The sequence below is a fragment of the Sinocyclocheilus rhinocerous genome, unplaced genomic scaffold, assembly GCF_001515625.1.
Source record: "Sinocyclocheilus rhinocerous isolate Xijiao unplaced genomic scaffold, SAMN03320098_v1.1 scaffold1733, whole genome shotgun sequence".
In the NCBI taxonomy this organism is placed as follows: domain Eukaryota; kingdom Metazoa; phylum Chordata; class Actinopteri; order Cypriniformes; family Cyprinidae; genus Sinocyclocheilus; species Sinocyclocheilus rhinocerous.
In genome coordinates, this window is record NW_015640388.1 from 491,105 (window position 1) to 513,348 (window position 22,244).

Genomic DNA, 22,244 nt, shown 5'->3' on the forward strand with positions numbered 1-22,244 from the left:
GAATAGGCTAAATAATACAGTGCCAAGTCTTAATTGGGACATCTCCAAGCCTCATTATATGCTGCCCCTCGAGACTTTGTTGCCCTGGGGCAAAACACAGTGTAACAGAGAAGAACTCATCTTCTGTCAGATTCATGAGCTGAAACCGTTTGCTTTTAAACATGACAAACAACGCAAGTATAAGGCTCATGGAATTCCATTTTTCAAAACACGCAGAAAACATTTGGCTCTATGGCAAATAATCACAATGTACAATTGCTCCGAGTTACAACTCATAGTCATTTATTTGACAATTTCACTCAAAAAAAATTTTAAATACCAACAACTTAAAATGCATCAATAACAATATGATCCAATGACTGCAATGATTAATTTATATCATTAAATATTAGTCAACCAGTAATCTGATTGAAATTACAGTCTTCACATTCTGGCAGCATATTAAGAAAAACAACTGATCATAAACACAACCGTTGGCATTACACATTTTGCAATATATAGCATATCACACTGAAAAATAAAACCAGACAATTATTTTGTTTGATAAATCATGCTTTTTAAAACATTTCATTGGTTATGTTTTTATCATATATGTGAATGTATGCCTTTAAAAGAAAAGCACAGTAAACTGATTGCACGTCTGTTATTTTTAGTCAAAGTGTTGATTTCGTCTTTGTCCTCTCTTCTCATTAAGATACATGTTGACATAGGAAGTCAGCAGGTCATCCATTTTATAGCCCTTATGAACACAGGATAAAATTCTATTATTTTAAGATCTGAAAAATTATATTTTAAATGACAAAAATGATCTTTCTATATATATTTATATCACACACACACACACACACACACACTACTGGTATATTATTATAATTAACAGAACTGTTTTCTATTTTAATATATTATTTTAATATAAATGTAATTTATTCCCGTGATGGCAAAACTGAATTTTCAGCCATCATTACTCCAGTCTTCAGTATGACATGACTCTTCAGAAATCATTCTAATATGCTGCTTCAATATTGGAAACAGGTTTTGCTGCTTAATATTTTTGTGAAAAGTGTGATTTTTGTTTTTTTCAGGATTCTTTGATGAAAAGCAAGTTCAAAAGAACAGCATATAGTTGAAATAGAATCTTTAAACATCATAAATGTCTTTACATCAGCATCCTTACTGAATAAAAGTGATTTTTTTTTTTCCATTGATAATAATATAAAATGTTTCTTGAGCACCAAATCAGCATATTAGAATAATTGGAATAATGGCTGCTAAATAGCCAAATCTGTTTCACTTACCAGGGAAGTTTCACACAGGATTTTGTTCCCTCTGACAAGGTTTCCTACAGTCATGTGGAAGTATGTGCTTCCACTGCACCAGTTTGCAATCTTGTTATATGGATGCACTGCCAGAATGTCCTTAAACAGAAGGTGAATTCAATTAGTTCAACAAAATTAAAAGTCGAGACAGAGTTATGATACATGATTCATATTTTAAGAAGATTCAAGCTTACACTCGTCTGAGGTGTTATACAAATGTTGTTTAGGGAAATCACATGCTAAGCAGTTAAAATGAGACAAAAACGAGTTATCGATTGATGATACCTTTGTTTTGGGGTGAATGATAGTGATGCCCTGTTTACTGATGGCAATCCTTACAATATCGGGGAAATTGGGCTCTGATGTTTGCTGTAAAATCAAGATTCATCTTATACACCGTTTTTTAAGTAATATTTGCAAAATTCTTATTGTGCTACAGACTCAAATTGCTTACTTTCACATCAAAAAAGGCACAGCCAAATGTGGGCCATTTATAGATAATCTTTAAAAAGCCAATCACTGCCTGCTCCACAGTCGTGCCTGCTTGCTTGTTGTACTCAGCAAAAATGTGCTGTTGAAAAATGGTTATGTACAAGAAACACTTTAGAAGCACAATATCTCTTATGCACTGCACAATGCACAGAATTGCAGTGTACTGAAACCGACCTTTTTCCATTCATCAGCAGACATGGCTTTAAGCTGGTCATTAGGCACCAGGTCTTTCAGCATCCTAGGAATCATGGGAAACTGAGTTTTATCATTGTCCACTTTCACTCTGAATAATAGAGCGCCGAGAATCACCATTTCTTCTTTGGTACAACGATGATAACCTCTCAAGTACTTGGGCAACTCCTAGATAGTGTGAGAAATATGGAAAAATACCATATACCTTATAATATGAAGTTCTTCAATGCTTACAGGGAAGCTATAATGAAAAATTTCCAAGTATTTTTTAAAAACGTGGTACAGATTGCCTGTACCTGTGGATAATGGAAGATGAGATCCGCCTCCACATCTCTACCAGGGACAATGCTGAACCATAGTTTTCTCATAAAGTAAACTGTGTAAGATACATTCACTGGACTGCCTGCTGTTTAAAACAGTATAAGCATTAGCAGTTGTTTTGAATTTGACTTAACTGTTGACTGACTCAAACTTGTTCCCTTTCGGGTATGTTTACATTACAATGATGTACTAAAAACAGAAAAGTTTTTCCTTTGCATTATTGATAATATTCCATTACAGACGACAATGTTGTCAAAACGATCCCTGTTCACACGGAGCTACGAAAATGACTAAAAACGCATGCCAGGCCAGTAGTAAAAGAAAAGAAACAATACGAACCTTCGCACATACTTATAGACTGAACATGTAATATGCATGCACATGATGCCACCATTTTCACACATTTCCATTTTGGTAGTTTACACAGTGATGATAATGGTGTAGTTTTCAAAGGTTTGAGTTTCAGGCCCCCAAAATGCCATTGTTGTGTAAATGAAAGGTCAAAACGCAGTTTTTAGTTGAAAATGGTGTCGTGTAGACACCCCCTCAAATCAGTGATCTAGAGATTAAAATTACCTAATAAAGTTTTCACCAAAACTGAAACAGACTAACCCTGATTCACTCTCTTTGCTCTCCTGGACCAGTCAGTAATCTGCCTCAGGCTGTCAAAGATGTAGTCAGTTTCATTCAGACTCAGAACCTGACAGAAATAAAATGCTAGATAAACATACAGACAAAGGCTTTGTTTTGAAAGGACATGACAAGGGATCATTGGCAGAGCTGTAACAACTGTAGACACCGTGGAGGCAATGCTTCTCCCAATAATCAGACTAAGATATTTACTGATATATGATTTTTAAATAGACACTTCTTAAACTATTGGTTTAAGATTCTGAATACAGCCATGGTAGCCTGGGTACAAACCTTATCAGGAGTTTTCACAAAGAGGCTGAAACCATCAGCTGAGGACAACATGAGTTTATTAGCAATGGTGTGGACCAGGTCTTTTATCTTGGTGTTGGTTGCCACCTCAAAAATCTGTCCAGAAGTGTGAGAAAAAAGAACACTGGATTGATATTCCATGGCTAAAATGCATGATTTGCATTGGCAGCAAACTGACTGTTGATTTAATGTTTATTCATCTGCATTTCGAACATTAAAAGAATTGAGGTGAAAACCTCAATAGAAAGTCATTTTTAGGAGGGGGTGATCCTTTTTCCAACTCAGTTATTCTTTTTTTTTTTTCTGACAGGTTGGTGTTATATCTTTCACTTGAAGTTGCACTGAGTAAATACAGCTGGATAAAACAAAAACTGTGTCCGTCTTCATTTCAGGCTGCAAAGCAACAAAATGTGATTATTTTAAAGATTATTTTCTATACCCACTGTACATCCACTTTTTATGATTTGCAAACTTAAATGTTGGGTTTTGGTGATGTATTCCACATTACTGTCACCAAAATAATGTTATCTAGCTGGCATATGTAGTTCTTTGCTGAAATTGCAAAAATGACGTGATAGTCTTGAAAACATCAGTCAGAATGGATTAAAACTACAAATGAATAAGTAGTGTTTACATTCTATATGCCATTGTTTTAAAAGTGTCATCATTTCTAGCTTCTAGCTTTTTTTCTAATATAATAATATAAAAATGCATTTCTGGTGGGGCCAAATTTCTGTTTAAAAAAATAGTGACTGACTGGGGAGCAGGAAAAGAAATGTTGATCCATGTACTGTGTGTTGCATTACCTCTTGAGTGTCATTGGGGAAGTAAATTTTGTGGAAGATCTGGGTGCTGTCCTGCTGAATTGCATCAACCTCTACTTGGTGAGGTGGAAGCTTTCTGGGCTCCATTCTAGCATAGAAACAATGACAACTGTCATCTTATTATACACAGTAAACATATGGCTATTATACTATCACACCAAATCACGTATCATGTAGTTTCTCATTATCTGTGACCCAGCTTGTGGACTCATTTCAACTATTGGGCTACAGTAGTGTTTCCCAAACGTGGAAGCCTTTGAACAGTTGCAGTAGCAGATAAAGCTGCTGTAAATTCTGTACTATCCTATCACTCAGTGCGGACACTTTCCTGGCATTTGCTCCAGTCTGGCAAAGGTTAGCGTGCTAAAAGGAGAGGTGTTGCTAATAGTGTGTAACAGTGTGTAATTTTAAAAGCCTGAATGACTAAATCATTTTTGATTAACTGATATTAAATATTAAAGCATCTGTGTTAAGTGGCTACCATATGCCAAGTTGTTTTAAAACATGTAAATAAGCCAACCTTGATTTCAACATGCTAAACTGTTAGCATCTGCTAATAGGGTGTTTATCTGGTCATGCTTTACAGCATATCAGTCCAGTAATATAACACACATGCTGTTTGAGATGAGCTCCAATAGGTTATGGCTCTCAGGTAAGCCTGCCAAAGGTCAAAGATAAAAAAACAATTCAAGCTTTATTCTCATGAGTTTTTAATCAGAGTTTAACAGTGACTTAAACATTAGCTTTTAGTGCTTCTATAACTGAACTCACATGATAGGAAAGCTTAGGAATGTATGATCGATTCATTTAAACTTTAAATTCGGTTCATTCATTGCATTTCTTCCTGTTCTTATACCCATAAAGCAATGTGATCTCACTAGTAATGATAAAAATTTGGGTTGAAATAAAATGTTTAAACATATGTCTAGAAATGCTGGCCATACCTCCGAGCCGCTTGCAGTCTCTGGAGGCATTCTGTGGCCAATGGCTCTCGTTTGCGTGTCTCAATGAAACGCTGAGCATGTTTCACCAAAGAGTTACTAGGAGGGAAGAGACCACAACACAGCCACAACAGCTGCCAGCCCTGCTCCACACTGTACCTGATTGAGAAAGAACATTTATAAATGTTAACTTACCAGTTATTTATTCATTATGCATTAATGTAATTATAAACATAGCATCTGAGATGGCATATGCACCATATCTAATGTCTAAAAGTGGCTTAAATGTATTTAAACAAGAATGAGGGAAACAATGAATCAGTTCAATGAACCTGCTGCTTGTTGATTCTCATGCACAGCAGACAGAGGAATCGCTGAATTGAATCAATTATTTGCCTTATTAATTCTATGCAGGACCAATCAGCAGTCTCCTAGGTTTTACAAGGTATTATGGTTTCTAACATAAGAGTTTACAATGTTTTTATTTTTCTAAAATGCCCATTGCTTATTTAATTTCATAGTGATAAAACATATTGGCACCTGAAACTCTGTAAATTATGAACGTTTGGTCCTGTGTTGGAAAGAAAATGTAGAAACTGGATCTCTTGAAACTTTAACTATATACCAGTGTTCTAAAGCTATCTAAACTGAATATACTGGCAACAGTAAAGCATTACTAGGAAAGATGGTGAGGTATGAAAAACAAAACAAGTAAAACACATATTAGGTGATCAAACACTACTCTAATATATACTTGAGCTTAAAAAAAGAAGCTTATTAAAGAAAAAGAACACTGATGGATAAAGAAGTTAAAGGTTGCATAGTTTCCCCTCACCGTTATAAAGGGCAATTTGACTTTGGTGCAACTACAATCCCAAAAGGAAAACTGTACAGAACTCTTGTGAAACTGTCTCTGTCACATCTTTGTACCAAGTTCATAAGTGATTATGATTTCAACAGACATGCCTCTTTTTCATTTATTGATTGCATATACATTACTATTCAAAAGTTTGGGGTCAGTAAGATTTTTTCAAATTAATACTTTTATTCAACAAGAATGCAATAAATTGATCAAACGTGACAGTAAAGACATTTATTTTAATTAAAATATGTATAAAATACATCTTATTTAGTATATAATGTTAATGTTATAAAAGATGACCATTTCAAATAAATTATGTTCTTTTGAAATTGCGATTCATTAAAAGAATCCTGAAAAAAACGCATCACCATCTATAATAATAAGAAATATTTCTGGAACACCAAATCGCATGTTAGAAAGATTACTGAAGGATCATGTGACACTGAAGACACAGGAAAAGATTACAGTTTAAATGATATTACATTAGAAAACCATTATTTTAAATTGTAATATTTTACAATATTACTGTTTTTACCGCAGTTTTACTAAATAAATTCAGTCTTGGTGAGCATAACTTTTTCAAAAACATTAAAAATTGTATAGACCCCAAACTTTTGTGGTAGTGTACAGGCATTCAATAGGCAATGCAGAATTTGCTTGCTTTTGAGCATGTAGTTCTGTTTACCGGTTGTTATTGCTGGTCATTTGTTTCATGATCTGGCAGTAGATCTCATCTCTGAGCTCTTCATTTTCTGCAGGTGGGCCAAAGATCTGGTCTGTGAGTTCCAGGGGGCTCTGGACCTGTCTAGTGGGGTAGTCACCCATATACTTCAGAATAGGTGCACAACATTAAGTCAAGGAATCAGCACTTTTCTTGGTCATATCCTACCTGGATAACCAGGTTAGCTGGTAAGTCTCACTTGTAGATCAGTGCTTATGCAACCCTAAATCAAACTACAACAGCTGCCATGTTCTACAGCTTTATGCATTACTACATTTAGATACGCATTAGCTAAACATAAGGGGTCAGCTGCTACTGTGGCAATAAGCAATGTTCAAAGATATGATTGCAATAAATGATAATGACTTAAATGTGTGTGGTAAAGGATATCAGTGAAGGCCTGGCAGGCTAGTGGGCTTAAATCTGGATTGCCCACCAGTCTCTTCAGCAGGGGCTGTCTGATTGGTTCTCTGGAGTTGGCCCACAGCTTCTCAGGTGCTGCATTTTTAGAGATCACCTGCCTGTTCACATCTTTGATGGGCTGCCTGTGACAATGAAAAAAACAACAGGTCATTCATGTTTGCTTCTGAAACACTTCAGATAAATAAAAGGAATAATAAGGTGGTCAAACAGTTGCTGCAAGTACCTGAAATATTCAACAGAGAAATCTTTTAGAGTTGAAGGAGCCACTCTTTCAGTGATGGTTCCTTTCACAGTGTTGTCTATGATGGTCTTTCTTTGATCTGGGGACAAGCTGATCAGGCTCTAAAAAACAGAGCAAAAGTCAGAATGCATTAGCTTATTATCTTTTTCAAAGCCAACACAATTATGACAAATATTCCATAACCCAGACAAGTATACAGACCTTCACAGATTTAAAGAACTTTTAAACTCCACAGGAAAGCATGAAAAAACATGGTAACACTTTAGAATAGGTAACACTTTTTCACTATTAACTACGACTTTCCCTCAATAAATTCCTAATTTGCTGTTTATTAATAGTTAGTAAGGTAGTTGTTAAGTTTAGGTATTGGGTAGGATTAGGGATGTAGAATAAGGTCATGTAGAATAAGGCATTAATATGTGCTTAATTAGTACTAATAAATGGCTAATATTCTAGTAATATGCATGCTAATAAGCAACTAGTTAAGAGACCCTAAAATAAAGTGTTACCAAAAACATATTCAAGTTCTCACCAGGACTTCATTTGTTGGCTTCGTAAGAGTTGGAAGAATCAAGACAGCATCTGCAGGGACTGCGCCGATTTCTCCTGTCCGCTCATTCTTACCCTTCAACCAGCCACGGGCAACAGAAAACTCATCATCTTTAATGAGGAAGATGAGCTCTGCCTTCTTAAAGCTGAGAAATGTTCGATCATCTTGAAAAACATCCAAACCATTTTTCATTAGACAAAAACAAGTCAAATCATAGATCATGAACAATCAAATAAAAATTAAAAAAATGAATGCAGCTTATTTCCTCCTCTGACCTGGTCTGTTAACCTCCTGTAGGGCCACAGCATACTGTGAACGTTGTATCAGGCCTGCCAGGAACATGGCTACCAGATCTGAGATGTCAGTGGCCATGATTGCATTCAGTGTGAAGTCTCCTTTCAGAGTCAGCAAACACACACACTTCCTATCTCTGGAGGAGACGACGCAGGGAGAATTCAGGGATTTTACATATTTTTTGGGAAGGTATCACTCATATTTATTTAATTCAAAACTATAATTGTGAATGACAAGACACCATGATACAAGGCCGTCAAACATTAACTGGTGTCCAACCCACCTGATAGTGTTGACCCCGGTGAGCTCTGGGTAAGACAGCACCAGGAGATTCTTTTCTCGTTCATCTAGGAATGTTATTCCCATTGAATTTATGGCACAGATGAACTTGCTCTTTGGTAGAGGAGGACCTGAATATTGAAATGACACAAATTTAATCTCATTTTTCAAATTGATATATGATATATGATAAATGATATAATTTGCAATGTCCAGTACCATTCAAAAAAATGGGTTTGGTAAGAAGTCTCTTATTCTCATCAAGGCTGCATTTGATATTTGATCAAAAATACAGTAAAAACAGAAATAGTGTGAAATATTATTACAATTTACAATATCTGCTTTATATTTCTCCAGTCGTCAGCGTCACAGAATACTGCAGAAATCTAATATGCTGATTTGCTGCTCAAGAAACATTTATTATTATTAAATGTTGAAAACAGTTGCACTGCCTAAAAATGCCTTTTTTCAGGATTCTTTGACAAATAGAAAGTAAAAAAGCAACAACAGCATTTATTTGAAATAGGAAACATTTGTAACATTATAAATATCTTTTCTGTCACTTTTGATAGTTAAAAGTATTCAAAACAATCAATTATCCTACTGCCCCCAGTCTTTTGAACGGTAGTGAATGTAATACTTACAGTATCTCACAGAAGTGAGTACACCCCTCACATTTTTGTAAATATTTATTATATCTTTTCATGTGACAACACTGAAGAAATGACACTTTGCTACAATGTAAAGTAGTGAGTGTACAGCTTGTATAACAGTATAAATTTGCTGTCCCCTCAAAAGGCTGTCGTCCCAGAAGGAAGCCTCTTCTAAAGATGACAAGAAAGCCCGCAAACAGTTTGCTGAAGACAAGCAGACTAAGGACATGGATTTGTATCTTAGTATACAATGCATACCAGATAACTTGGCAACTTCAAAAAACTTGGAGAATAACATGGACCACTTTTGACGAGCATAGTCAACCACCTCTGCTTTCACTTTATCAGACTTGGTCCGAGAGTTTATAAATGGGCCCTAACAAAAAGAGACAAATGCTTGTAAAATACTGTGACTTTCAAACAGGTGGAAAGCTTTATTATGTTTATTTTAGCATAAGCAATAACAGAAACATCTGTACCTGTGCATGTGCTGTGTTGACCATCTGGATCCACTTTTCTTCTGACTTGGCCTCCAGGAGTTTGGAGTTAAAGCACTCCTTAATTACAGTCCTAGTATTCTCCACACTCATGTCTGATCCAAACTGCACATAGAAGTGCTTTGCTACAAGCGCAACATAGTCTTCCTCCTGATACAAACACAAAGGTGATGTGCCATTCAATGAATGACATGATGTGGTCCCGTAATGGGATGAGATCACATGATCAGCAAAAAAATTACTCATTTTATCTCAATAACCCATTTTAACGGACACTCTCGCCCACTGGATAAAGCAATCATGGCTGATTATGAATAAACAATTCAACAATGGCATTGGTAACAAGAAACTATTGAATTTGCTTGATGCTGAATCCACACTTCTAGAAAGTCCAAGTCCATGATGACTGCCATTTTATTCAGCACAACATAAAATCACTGAAAGTGAGATAACTACCAAAAAATAAGTAAAAATAAACAAACTGAAGCAAAACAAAAATGAAAATTGTCATGATTTACTATCCCTCATGTCATTCCAAACCTGTGGAACACAAAAGAGGATATTTTGAAGAATGTTGGTAACCAAATGGTTTCAGGTCCTATTGACTTCCATAGTATTTTTCTCTTGTGTCAATGAATCTATAGAAGTCAATGGGACCTGAAACTGTTTAGTTACCAACATTCTTCAAAATATCTTCTTTTGTGTTCCGCAAAAGTAAGTAAGTCAGGTTTGGAATGACATGAGGGGGAGTAAATGATGACAGAATTTCCATTTTGGGTCAACATTTAGGTAAAAATAAGTCCCTGCAACACCAATTTGCTATTTAAAGAATTCAAATGTTCATTTATGACACTAAATAACCGATATAAACACAACTGATACTAAAAACTGTCTCAAGCGCACCTTCTCACACTGGTACTCTCCATATTTCAGGCCTCTGATGACCTGTCTGTAGATGAGGTCTGTGCTGACATTATCCTGGCTGCAGTCATGCCAAGGTGCGAAGATCTCTTTACGGAAGTAGAGACGCCAAGGGGCATGTTGCTCCTGCCCACCCTTCTTCTTCACTTCCTGCTCGCACTGAGAGATGGAATCCATCACATGCTCACGGCCACTACCTAGGGACCACACCTAAGAAGGAGTACAATACCATGCCTTAAATTCTAATAATCCTGAAAATCTGACTTGAACTCTTCATCCAGTGCGAGGGCTTCATACCTTGTCATATAAAGCTATGTAGAGTGAGAAGCCGAATGTGTCCTGAAGTTTGACTTTCTGTGAGAGCATCTGGCAGACCTCTTTAGATGTGGAGGCAGAATCTACAGGCATACTGATATTCCTGCCATCCATCATAGTCACTGAGATGACCATGGGTTTCTTGGACTTGGTGGCCTGTAATTAAACAATGAGAGCATTAATTATAGTTGCAAATCTATGGTAGACTTTTGTTACATTTTGCATATCTGTACTGGACCATAGGAGAATAAAGACCTAAGGGGTTTCACACATACAGCAACAATGCAACCAGAAGACATTACTTTCAATGAGCCACCCATCATTATGACGATATTCATAAGTGTTTAATTTTATCTAAATGAGCAGTAGCAATTCTGTCTCTGAATGTAATCATCATCCATCTTGTTCATAATATAATCATATCACATAACCATATACTGCTGCAATTTATTTGCTAATGATTTCCCCTTTCATTTTAAACAGCAAGAAAACTGATTCCTTGTTCAAACTGACATCTCATTTTTACCAGCAATGCGTTTCATTTGCGAGGAAATTTTGAAAAGCTATGGCAGGTTGTTCAGTCCAAAAACAGTGTATTTGTGAATGTGGCATATATGTCTTCACCTGGAGCTCCAGCCAGCTGGGAGGCTCTCCACGCACTCCATTGGCAACAGTGCGTCTCAGTCGGTCGGCGCAGTAAGGCGCGTATCCCACAGGACCAAAACGAAGAAAACTTTGCAGGTACTGTGAGGAGAAGAACGGATGAGACAACATGTTCAGGACTACACAATATAGATACAATTTAAAATGTATTACTCTATAAAGAAATAGTGAAATCATGCATCAAAGAGTTTCATAAGGAAGACTGTCCGTTATTCACCCTGATGAAGCGCTCAGTAGGAGGAAAGATGCCCAAACAGATGGACAGGAGGATCCAGCCACGGAAGAAGCTACCGCGGTTTGAGTTCTCCTGGAGCTGCTTACAGATCTGGCAGTAGATTTCATCCCTAACAATGAAAGATATTAAGGACTTGGAAGCAGAAACATCTGACCACTAAGCAATAAATCACTTATGGTTTTAAATAACAACCTGAGGTCACGTCTGACAATGGCATATCCAACAATGATATGCAACTTTTCAAGAGATGTCATTGGCCGGTCTAAGGTGAGTCCGTCTGTGTTCATTTCATCTTCTTCGCTAATGGTTTGCACAGTGGGTTGTTTGGGAACTTCAGACCCATCCTCTGCCTTTACATGAAGAGTTAATGGGTCAAGATTATAAATCATTTATCTGTTTGTTGCATTTAAGAATGACTGTGTGCTGTAATAATACAGTAATGCATTAGCTATAAATAGTTGTTTTAAAGTTGCTTTTATTTGAACAAATAAGAGTGTAAATAAGGAATAAAGACTCATTTCAAATACATGTGAAAGGTTCTTAGAAATGTATGCTTTGTATTCATGTTGATTTCGTATGGTTCTGAAAAGCTTTATACCATTTTCAAGAATAGCTTCAATATTCTCAATACTCTAAAAATGTGGTGTCAAAATCAAGTAAAAATAACATTTTTATTACACCTAAATACATGTGAGTGTACACATCTTAATCATAATTTTACGAAAACTTTTATATTTTAATAACTCCGTTTTCAAGATTAAACTTTTTTTAACAATTATCAACTGATATAAATTCCTGACTTTATGACATTTTACAACCTGAACTAGTCTAGTCTTAAACAGGTCCATTTATTTGATATTTTATAAGACTAAATGACCATAAGAAAAAGTCTAAATTAATCATTTCAAAAAAATATATATTACTTGTCCTATCTACTCATTTAATTAATCAAAATTAACAGAAAATAAATAGAGTGTCACGGCAGTGACCAATTTGCAATATTTATGTGTCTCACCTCCTCTGATATAACAGATGATTTTCTACTGGTTCTTCTGCTTGATGAAAGCCCCTCAGGAGTTGTGGAGGTCCTTCTGTTTCGGAACATTATATCAGTGAAAGTTGAAGTCTTTCTGTTTTTCGGACCCTGCTCTGGTATGGCAGATAGTTTGCGGCTTGGAACACCATCATCTTGGACCGATTTTCTGTTCCGGGCCAGTATGTCTGTAAAAGTTGAAGATTTTCTGTTGCGGGAAGCCTCTTCTGGAACTGAACTGAGTTTCCTGTTCGGAGAGTTTCTTGTATTTCTCATTCTCTGAAAATAATGCGCCATCAACACTTTCAAAAGTGTATTCCAAGAAAATAATTTTGTTTCTTTTTTTTAAGGTTATAACCTTACTAAAAGACCTGTATTGCTGGTCTTAGCTGGTCTCACGGTGTGTCCAAGCTGGTTTTTAACTGGCCAGCCAGCTAGCCTGACCCGTTGTTTTTTTTCAGCAGTAAAACATGTAATAAAAAGGAGTTTCCTCACCTGGTCCAGGCCCACTATAAGGCTGAGGCGTCTATCCTGTCTGGAGGCCACATCCTTCTGAAGAGAGCGTTCAGCAAAGGCTGGTCCACTTCTCAAGACCCCCTGAGCCTTTGGTTCGGGAAGATCACCCATAAATCTCAAGATCATCCACCAAACTGTTAGTGAAGCCTATGGAGAAGAAGAGAAGAGCAGTAGTAAGCAACGTAACAGAAATTGTGCTGTGGACAAAAGAACATCATAAATCAACCAAAAGCTTGTCAAAGTCAACGGTGGCTTTACCTGGACGTCATTCTCATCCTCATGGTAGAGCAGAGGCTGATGTAGTCTCTGGCGAATGTGTGTGGGTGTGGCAGCACCCTGGAAGTACATGGAAGCAAACTTGGAGAACGAGTACTCATCCAAATCATCATAGTCTTCCTCCGGAATCGGCATCATTGGAGCATCATCCAGATCCACCTCTTCAAGCACTGCTCGCTTTCCCTCCAAGTCCTAAACACACAAACACAACGTTTCCAAGCTGTTTTTTTGTTTTGTTTTTAATGCTATTGTTATCCAAACATTAACATTCTGCTTTTTTTGAGAAGTTTGATGTCTCACCTCAAAGCCCACAGGTGCCTGGCCCTCCTGTCCGCCAACCATGCTAGGCAAAAAGCCAAAGATATCATCCACCATTTGCTGGTCTGTGATGGATTCCAATTGTTCAGCCGCCTCTCTTTGTTTTTTCTGCTGCAAAATTTCATCAAGCCTCCTCTGTCTCTCTAGAGCAGCAAGTTCTTCTGCTCTACGTTCCTGAAGTGAGAGGAAAGCCTGCAAACAATGGAGACAGCAACAGATGAAGAAGACATCTAGCTTGGGATATTTAGCAACCTGTCATCTAAACATGGTGATTCTATCCATCAGAACATGTCCTACATCTCTCTTCATCTTTTTGACAGCTTTTCTGGCTAGAGTTCCTCTGGTGTAAGCCTGCAGGAGGATCACTGCCGCTCTCTTTCGTTTCCACTCCTTCCTCGCCAGGCAGCCACGAGTCTGAGCCTGAAGCAGAACAGTTGCTTGTCGCTTCTGTTTAAACTGCCAGGCCATCTGACGAGAGCGTACTTGAGCTTGCAGACGGGCAAAACCCAACTGGACCTGCAAAAAGACAAGTGACACTATATATACACAGTATATACGTACAAGCAATAACTAGCATCTTTTAGAATTTGTCAGTCTGGAGTTAAGAGGACAGCTTACCACTCTGTAAAGTTTTCTGACTTTGTGTCCACGCCAGGTTTTCTGTATGGTCACAGCTGCTCTTCTCTTTCTCAGGAACCCTTTCCTGCAAGTAAGCAAAATGGCAACTGGTAAACCAGTGTTTGAAGTTTTTCTCTACAAACTTAGGAGTTTATCTTCAGTCTTTTACCTGTGTTTATAACCTCTCAGGACTTTCTGAATAAGAAGTGCCTTCTCGTTGAGAGCCTTGTCTCGTGCCAGTTCCAAAACAGTATCATGGAAATCCTGATTCAAATAAGTATCACATTAGAACAGATCTTTTTGAAAAATGCTGTAATGGCACCTGTAAACTTCACTCCAGTACCTTCAGGAACACTTTAGTCTTGCCGATCTTCCAGTCCTCTTCAGTCAGAACGTTCTCGCAGATGCTTTCGCAGCATTTCTTGGCACTCTCCTTTAATATTACAGTTAATATTAATATTAAAGGTGCAATGACGCAAAAAATTACTACTTCGCTTTTTTTTTTCCCCACTCATTTTCCATCTCCAAAAATAGTGAAACAAGATAAATTTACTTTAAAAAATAAGCTTAAATGTCTTGCAGCATTGCTTAAGAACATATATTTAATATTCTTTAATAGAAATATATAAAACTCATAGATACCACACATAAAATGACTTTACTACCAAAATGAGATCACAGAAATGAGCCCTAAACTCTGCAAACAATAACAAAAAAAAAAAAAAGAGTAACCCATCCTTTTTTAAGCCAACAAGAGTGCGCTCTTTGCCTCTCTGCTCTTTATATGCTGGTGCTTGCTGACATGTGTTTTGGGGGAGGTTAAGGGTGGGGTTTTGGTGGCCACTGATGTGGCTGGTCTAATTCAGTGACTAACTGTGTCAAACGTTAGCACATAAAATCGCTTATAGAACCTTCAAAACCTGTTCCAAAGTACATTACAGAAACCACGGCCACCCTTAATTCATGCCAAACAACACAGAATTTGCATATCTTCATAATTGAAAGCATCTCTCACAGTTTTGGGGTCACAAACACTGGACTTGAGCAGCACACGGTAGCGCTCTAGAAACTCATCAAACGTGTGACGAATGGGATAGCCGGCCTTCCTGATGCGGATAGTCTCCATCATTCCAGAGTAACGAAGTTGACGGATGCACAGTTCCCTGTCAAAGAGCTGAAACAAAGATGGAAAAGTGGGTCACTGAAAGAAAAGTGAGGCCATGGACGGAGAAAATGAACTGAACCTACCATAGGCTTCTTAAAGTCATTGGGTTTAATACAGCGAATGAAGAAAGGCTGACAGGCAGTTAGAGTCTTCATTAAAGAGTCCAGTGACTGCCGAAACTGACCAGATAATGTAGGCACACGCTTCTTTGACTCTGTTGTTTGCTGAAGGAGTTGCAAATAAAAGGTAAGGCAAATGAAAATCATTTTATCATGTTAAATCAACAGAAGAGTGGAAGCTGTTATAGTATTTATAACCTAAATGCCGGTGTACAACACATGTTTGTACCATATTCGCCTTTAGCTGAGTTTTTGGGGTGACGATAGTGTGGCTGGAACTAGTTTTCGTCTCTGTGGTGCTGAGCTCATTGTGGAATATCTGTTTCAGTAGCTTATTGGATGATGTTTGCATCAGCTGGATGACATCACTGCTCAGAGCATCTCTGTTCTTCTCAAGGAAACCTATATGCACAGTAAATTTCATAAAACATTTTAGATGTTTAGCCAAAAACAAACGTGAAAGTACATTGTGATAGCCTGTATTACCTTTGGAGTCATAGTAGACAACTCCAGCAAAATGCCAGATTCCAAACTGTGTGTCGTGATTATTTTTGGGGGGCATGTAGATGTCACCCTTCCCATGAAGCTGATTCATTTTGTTAAGCATGGTAGCATCTGTGCCCTGGAAAAAATGACAATTGTTCATAACTGTATATAAATATTGAAATATAACTACTTGACTTCTAGATTGTAATTACAGATATGCGGACACGTTGCATGATTACCAATTATCAAAGGAAAGCCTATATTGTAAATAAAAGCAAATATATTTTATAACCTTAGGGAAGAGACTCTCTTCATCAATAAGTGCGAGAACGTTGAGAGGCTTTACGGCCAGCACATCAAGCGTACGCTGGTTGTCGTTAAACTCAATGTTCTTCCAGATGATGTCTTCACGGGCATATTCCTGTTGTTCAAGCTTGAAGACGTGCTTCACAAAGAACTGCTGAAGCTGCTCATTGGCAAAGTTGATGCAGAGCTGTTCAAAGCTACAGGAATCACAGACAAGATTAAGATAGATCAGATAATTCTGGGATCATTTACTCACCCTCATGTAGTTCCAAACCCTGTGAATTTTTGAAGAATATCCTGAATTTTTGAAGAATACCCATTTATGATGTGTTTGTGTTTTTTTAGCTTAACAGCCCAAGTCTCCATTCATTTTCATTAAAAGGAAAAGAGCAGGTTAGATATTCTTCAAAAATCCAATTTCTGTGTTCCACAGAAGACACAGAAAGCCATAAGGTTTTGTAATGACATGAAAGACGACATGCATATATTTATATTACAAACCTGTTGTTCTTGAAGTTTTCAAAGCCGAAAATGTCCAACAAACCAATCGAAAGTCGGACATGTTTGGGGTCATCAGGAGGAGGTTTGTAAATGGCAATGTTGATTTTCTCCACAATCCACACAAACAGCCTTCCATAGATGGCCTGCACACAGATAGAAGATGAGAACTCTATATCGGAGTATATTAGATCTGACATAAAAAAAAAAAGTGATTGAAACTACATTCAAGTGCACAACCTTTACAAAGGCGTCTCTTCCATCCACTGCTTGTGCTGAGGTCAGAGGTTTGGACACACTCTCTCTGTTGGTCATCAAAGAGCGTTGTGTCAAGCTCACATCCAGGGCATTTGGGACCACCTAAAAAAAAAAAAAAATCTGTTCTATGCTCACAGACAAAATTGGTTTCTAAAATAAGTTTTTTTTTTTATTACCTCTAATAACTGTGCAGCCATTTTGAAATGTGTAGAGGTGAGAATATCGCAGGCTTCAAGGTTGATCATAATGGTTTCTTAAATATTAAAAATGGAAATAAAGCTTAAATAAGCATTTCCTCTAAAAAACTAAGTTTTGTTCCAGCTTATGTCTCTTTCATTGGCTCCTTATTACTACTCACCTTCAAAGTCTACATTCCCCAGGTGTAGGATGGCAGCCAGAAGCTTGTTAATTTCCCACGTTTCATTTTCTGTGAATGTCAGGATCTTCATTGCTGACCGGAAGCTGGCGTACTCTTTTATGTCATCCCGTCCTTCGCATGTAGTGCACTGACCCTATAATACAACATAATTATATTTAATGTAATGATGATTAGAAGGATAGTTTACCCAAAAATTTAAAAATGTTTCATTCATCCTCATGTTGATCCAAACCTGTACAGTCTGACTTTCTTGTAAGGAACACAAAAGAGCTTTACGTTCATTTCTGTTGCACAGAAGAAATTCTGATGACTATTTAAAAAACGATCACATTAATGTCACTTTATCCTTTTACCTGTCCATTCTCACTCCAAAATGACTTTGTTGTAACAAATGTAAATACACATGAAAAGTGGGAGAAGTAGTAAAGACATAGAATATGATGATCAATACCATGGTGAGAAAGTTGTATTCTGCAGCATTTCCTAAAGACAGGATCTTCTTTTGGTCAAGAGGCATTCCCATGAGCATGCAGTAAAAGATGTGGTAGTTTCTCTCTTGTGGGGCCTGTGCCAAAAATACACTATTATTTATTTGGTTTTACATTTAATTTGCTGTCTCTTGACCTGAAAGATTTCAGTCTGATTATAATCTCATATCAGGATGGTTTACCTGTCGACAAACACGGGATTTCTCAAGTAGGTACTGTTCAATGCGGGCCCCCTCGATTGCTCCATTTTTAGTGAAGTGGATGTCAATGTATTTTCCAAAGCGGCTGGAGTTGTCATTGCGGATGGTCTTTGCATTACCAAAAGCTACAAAATAAGACTTGATGTAAATACTGAAATACTTATCTGAGGAACTACAAAGATGAGTGATGCAGGAGCATCCAATATGTTTCTTTATAAACAACCATACCTTCTAAAATAGGGTTGGCTTCTAGAATCTGCTGCTCAATCCAGGAGCGCTGCCTACTCACTGCAGCAAAAAACTGCAGCATGAGTTTGGTACTCTCTGTTTTTCCTGCTCCAGACTCTCCACTGAAGAACACAACACATACAGACATTCTAGATCACATCAAACAGATAACGCTAACAGAATGTATGACAGATGTTGGAGTTGCCAAAATACAGTCCATGTTTGAAATGGGCTACAAAAGGGTGTAGTACACAAGTCATATGGACCACTTTTATGATCATTTTATAAGCCTCTTTTATCATTTGAGATACTATATACGGAATATCCTTCACCAGATAAAGAGATTAACATTAATAAATAATGTCAGATCAAGATAAGAATAAAGAAAGTCAGATGGGTTTGCAATGACATGATTTTTGTACAAAACCAAAAAGCTTTCAAATCAAACTACAAAATGTCAGTTTCACCCAAGTATGAATGACTGAAAGACCTAATGATGCAGCACTGGTCTTTGCGGTTCCGTCGCATGTTGAAGAAACAGCTGTCTGCGATGGCAAAGACGTGCGGGGGGAGATCACCCAACCGCCGGTCTGTGTACTGCTCCACCTGCTCTGGAGTGTAGATTGGCAGCAGCTGGTAAGGGTTCACCGCCACCAGAATCGACCCTGTGTATGTCTGTCAAAACAAACAAACCAAAAAGTTGTTTCAAGGTCTTTCAAAAAGAGTATAGAGAGTCCCAGTGATGAAAATCTATTAAGCTTTTGCAGTTGGAAGAATAATACATTTATAATGAGATCTACAGTAGTATTTGTTCAGTGCGTGAACTGTCCTTTAATATAGCTGGACTTCAAGTTGGAAGGTTGGCTTTACTATATAATAGGCATGTCAATGTTGTATAATAATATGAAGCGCTCATCAAAATTGGAACTGGCTGTTTCTATAGAAACAATCTTGTTATTAAACAGGAAGGGCAAAGAACAGCTGGTGAATGAACTGAAGTTGGTGAATTAAGTGGACATATCAATCCCTATTCTGGTCATTTTAGCTTCACAAATATTGAAAGCTACTATTTTAATTCATATATTTCTGTATAGATTTAAATTCATACATGATTTATCTATTGCAGTGGTTAAAAACTCACATAGATTGCTCCTTCTTTGTAGCGCACTAGAAGGTTCCGTAACAGTCCAGCCTCATTTAGGTCACCCAGCCGTATCATATCATCCACACCCTTCACTGAGGTGGGATGCATGGGCTTCAGAGAGTTGTCCTTCTTAATCTTGTGCTCCTGGAAATCATGCCATAGAGGATATCAGCTACACTTCTACAGTCAAGAGAAGAAATTAACTAAGACTGGCTGCATATTACCTTTCCCTCATCGTCGATGAGCTGAAGTTGCCCCGTGTCTGAAAGTAGGACTTCAGCTCCGATTTGGACCCCATCACTGCAGTCCACCCACACATAGTCTCCCTAAAGGGGATAATTATTATTTTAAGATGTGAATTAAACCATTAACATTAATACATGTGTATGTTAGAAGAAGACAAATGAACTGAAGATAATATACTTTACTTGATCTTCTTTAAGAAAGAATGTTCATAATATGCCGACTTTCTGGACATGGACCATGGTAATGCCATATCATCCTTTGAAGTAAATTGGAGTACCATGTACCACGGTATGATTACAGTAATTTTATTTATACATACATATATCTGATACCATCAAATACCTGTACTTTGATATATATAAAAGATATTGTTCAACCATAAACTAAAGGACAATTCATGATTAGATAAAGCTATGGCATTAGAGTCCATACGGTCCAGTCATTAACTATGATTTAACATAAAACTAATCTAGAACAGAAAGTACCAAAGCATCATGGTAATGCCGCACCCTGTTGAAAAACCAGCATATGCTGGTTAGGTATGTTTTGAAGCTGGGATGCTGGTTTATGCTGGTCCTAAACTGGTCCGACCAGCTTAAGACCAGCACATGACCATCTAAGGACCAGTTTAAACCAGCAAAGGACCAGCTTAAACCAGCTCAAACCAGCATCCCAGCTTCAAAACATACCTAACCAGCATATGCAGTTTTTTTCAACAGGGCAGTAATTTCCTTAAGGTGAAAATCTCTTCAAATACTTCAAAAATTTACCTTCCCTAAAACCACCATGACTGAGTCCTCCCGTCCCCCAGCCTGGATATTAGAACAAGAGGACAAATGTTATAATCAAATATTGCTAAGGATATTTCATTAGTGGAGCTTATGAACAAAGGCAAAATGGCATCTAACATACAAGTACACATTACATGAAGTACAATAAAATAGTTTCATCCATTTATGTATTAAATAACAAAACCAAACCACTGAAATTTTTTAAAACATCAACCATAACAAATCCAATGTGAGCTACCTATACCTGTGGATATTCTGTGAAGTCTCCTGATCTAGAAGTATTTTTTGTCGCTCTTCTTTGAAGCCAGAACAAATCCCCACAGGTTGAGTGTTCAGTCAAAAGAAATGACTGCTCGGAAACAACAGGTGTTTATGAGACTTTGACTTTGCACCCTGACTAACACATCCAGAATGATAAATACAAGGAAGCTCTGTTCTCCAAATCAGAACAAAAAGCTGTTATTAGTAAATTATAAATACCAAAAAGCAGACTAGAGAATATTAAGAAAATAAAGCTTCAAAATAAACTGTCTTTTACAATGAACGCTAGTAAAATTGCAACAGAAAGGCAGTGTGGACCTGCACAGACACACCAGTGATGTGAATATCAATATACAGAACAAAATTAAGACAGATAAGAAAAGAAATACAATGTTATTTATCTGAACATTTTCAGTTTTACGTAATGTTTTTTCTTTTTCTTTTTTACAGTAAAGTGTTGAACCTTTGGACCCACGTGACAACAAATGGAGGGCTGAGATCTGATCATAACGGGGCAATCAAGTAGTAAATAGCATAGTGTCATAGTTATGAAGGGTGGAGCCATTCTGGAAAGTCATATTTCCATCAGACAATACCAAACTTCATTGCAAGAACTCACAATAATTAGAGTTTACGTGGTGTGGTGTTTTTAGGTCACAGGCAGTTTATAGAACAGGTTCGCTCAACAGAGTCAAGAGAATAAACCATGTACAGTATAAAGAATAAAAAGAATAAACCTTACATAGATTTTATAAAATGTATATCCTTATCAAATGAAAACATATTTGACCTTAATCTACAAGTAGAAACAAGGTGAGATAAAATTGTTAGACACAATCAATGCAGGAATGCTTACTGTCTTTTTTTTCACATCATGGTCATTAATTCGTTACACATCGTAAGAAATACTAATTTTACCTACCAGAAAATTAAAATAAGACTATTTTTAAGCTAGTTTGAAACATCAAATCTGTCTGCAAACACCCTTTACTAGCTTGGTTTAGTGTAAATCATAAAGACTACTTAGTAAATTCTGAATGATGAAAATGGTGGACATTTTACTACCATCTTCACATTATTAGAAACATGGTTTCTAACAATGTGGAAACTGTTCTAACAATAATGAAAGGAGTTTACAGAGTACTACTAGTGAAAGAGCAGACTAGATTTCCTGCTGCGTATCTGATTTTTCATCGGTTCCGTTGAAGAAAAGAAAAAAGATAGATCCCCAA

At 37.1% G+C, this 22,244-nt stretch overlaps 1 protein-coding gene across 2 annotated transcripts; it reads right to left on the bottom strand.

Annotated features, from left to right (window-relative positions):
* Positions 1-599: 599 nt before the first annotated feature.
* LOC107752637 (unconventional myosin-VIIa-like) lies at positions 600-21,066 on the bottom strand. 2 transcript variants are annotated; one of them, XM_016568663.1, is made up of 48 exons: positions 20,996-21,066; positions 20,731-20,772; positions 19,939-20,040; positions 19,712-19,858; positions 19,061-19,245; positions 18,571-18,692; positions 18,325-18,467; positions 18,106-18,219; positions 17,634-17,787; positions 17,452-17,528; positions 17,258-17,377; positions 17,021-17,163; positions 16,506-16,716; positions 16,214-16,349; positions 15,957-16,129; positions 15,692-15,832; positions 15,459-15,617; positions 14,787-14,876; positions 14,613-14,707; positions 14,444-14,528; positions 14,123-14,341; positions 13,808-14,017; positions 13,490-13,699; positions 13,211-13,378; positions 12,698-12,994; positions 11,875-12,032; positions 11,665-11,791; positions 11,409-11,528; positions 10,767-10,940; positions 10,452-10,679; positions 9,531-9,698; positions 9,310-9,427; positions 8,403-8,529; positions 8,101-8,255; positions 7,808-7,989; positions 7,258-7,376; positions 7,002-7,156; positions 6,576-6,729; positions 5,032-5,187; positions 4,070-4,175; positions 3,246-3,359; positions 2,934-3,021; positions 2,297-2,403; positions 1,983-2,168; positions 1,771-1,887; positions 1,602-1,685; positions 1,296-1,415; positions 600-739 (listed from the first exon to the last, which is right to left on the bottom strand). In XM_016568663.1, exons 2-48 carry the CDS (start codon positions 20,746-20,748, stop codon positions 650-652), a joined length of 6,672 nt encoding a protein of 2,223 aa, XP_016424149.1. In that variant the 5' UTR covers positions 20,749-20,772; positions 20,996-21,066; the 3' UTR covers positions 600-649. The 2 variants fall into 2 exon arrangements, with proteins under 2 accessions (XP_016424149.1, XP_016424148.1); XM_016568662.1 differs by having other exon boundaries at positions 2,297-2,406.
* Between the last annotated feature and the right edge of the window lie 1,178 nt (positions 21,067-22,244).

Coding starts and splice junctions, on each gene's coding strand:
- LOC107752637 (XM_016568662.1), bottom strand. Junction 8,256..8,402: donor ACCGGGGTCAACACTATCAG/GTGGGTTGGACA, acceptor CGTCTCCTCCAG/AGATAGGAAGTGTGTGTGTT. Junction 2,169..2,296: donor TCATCTTCCATTATCCACAG/GTACAGGCAATC, acceptor CACACTATCTAG/GAGTTGCCCAAGTACTTGAG.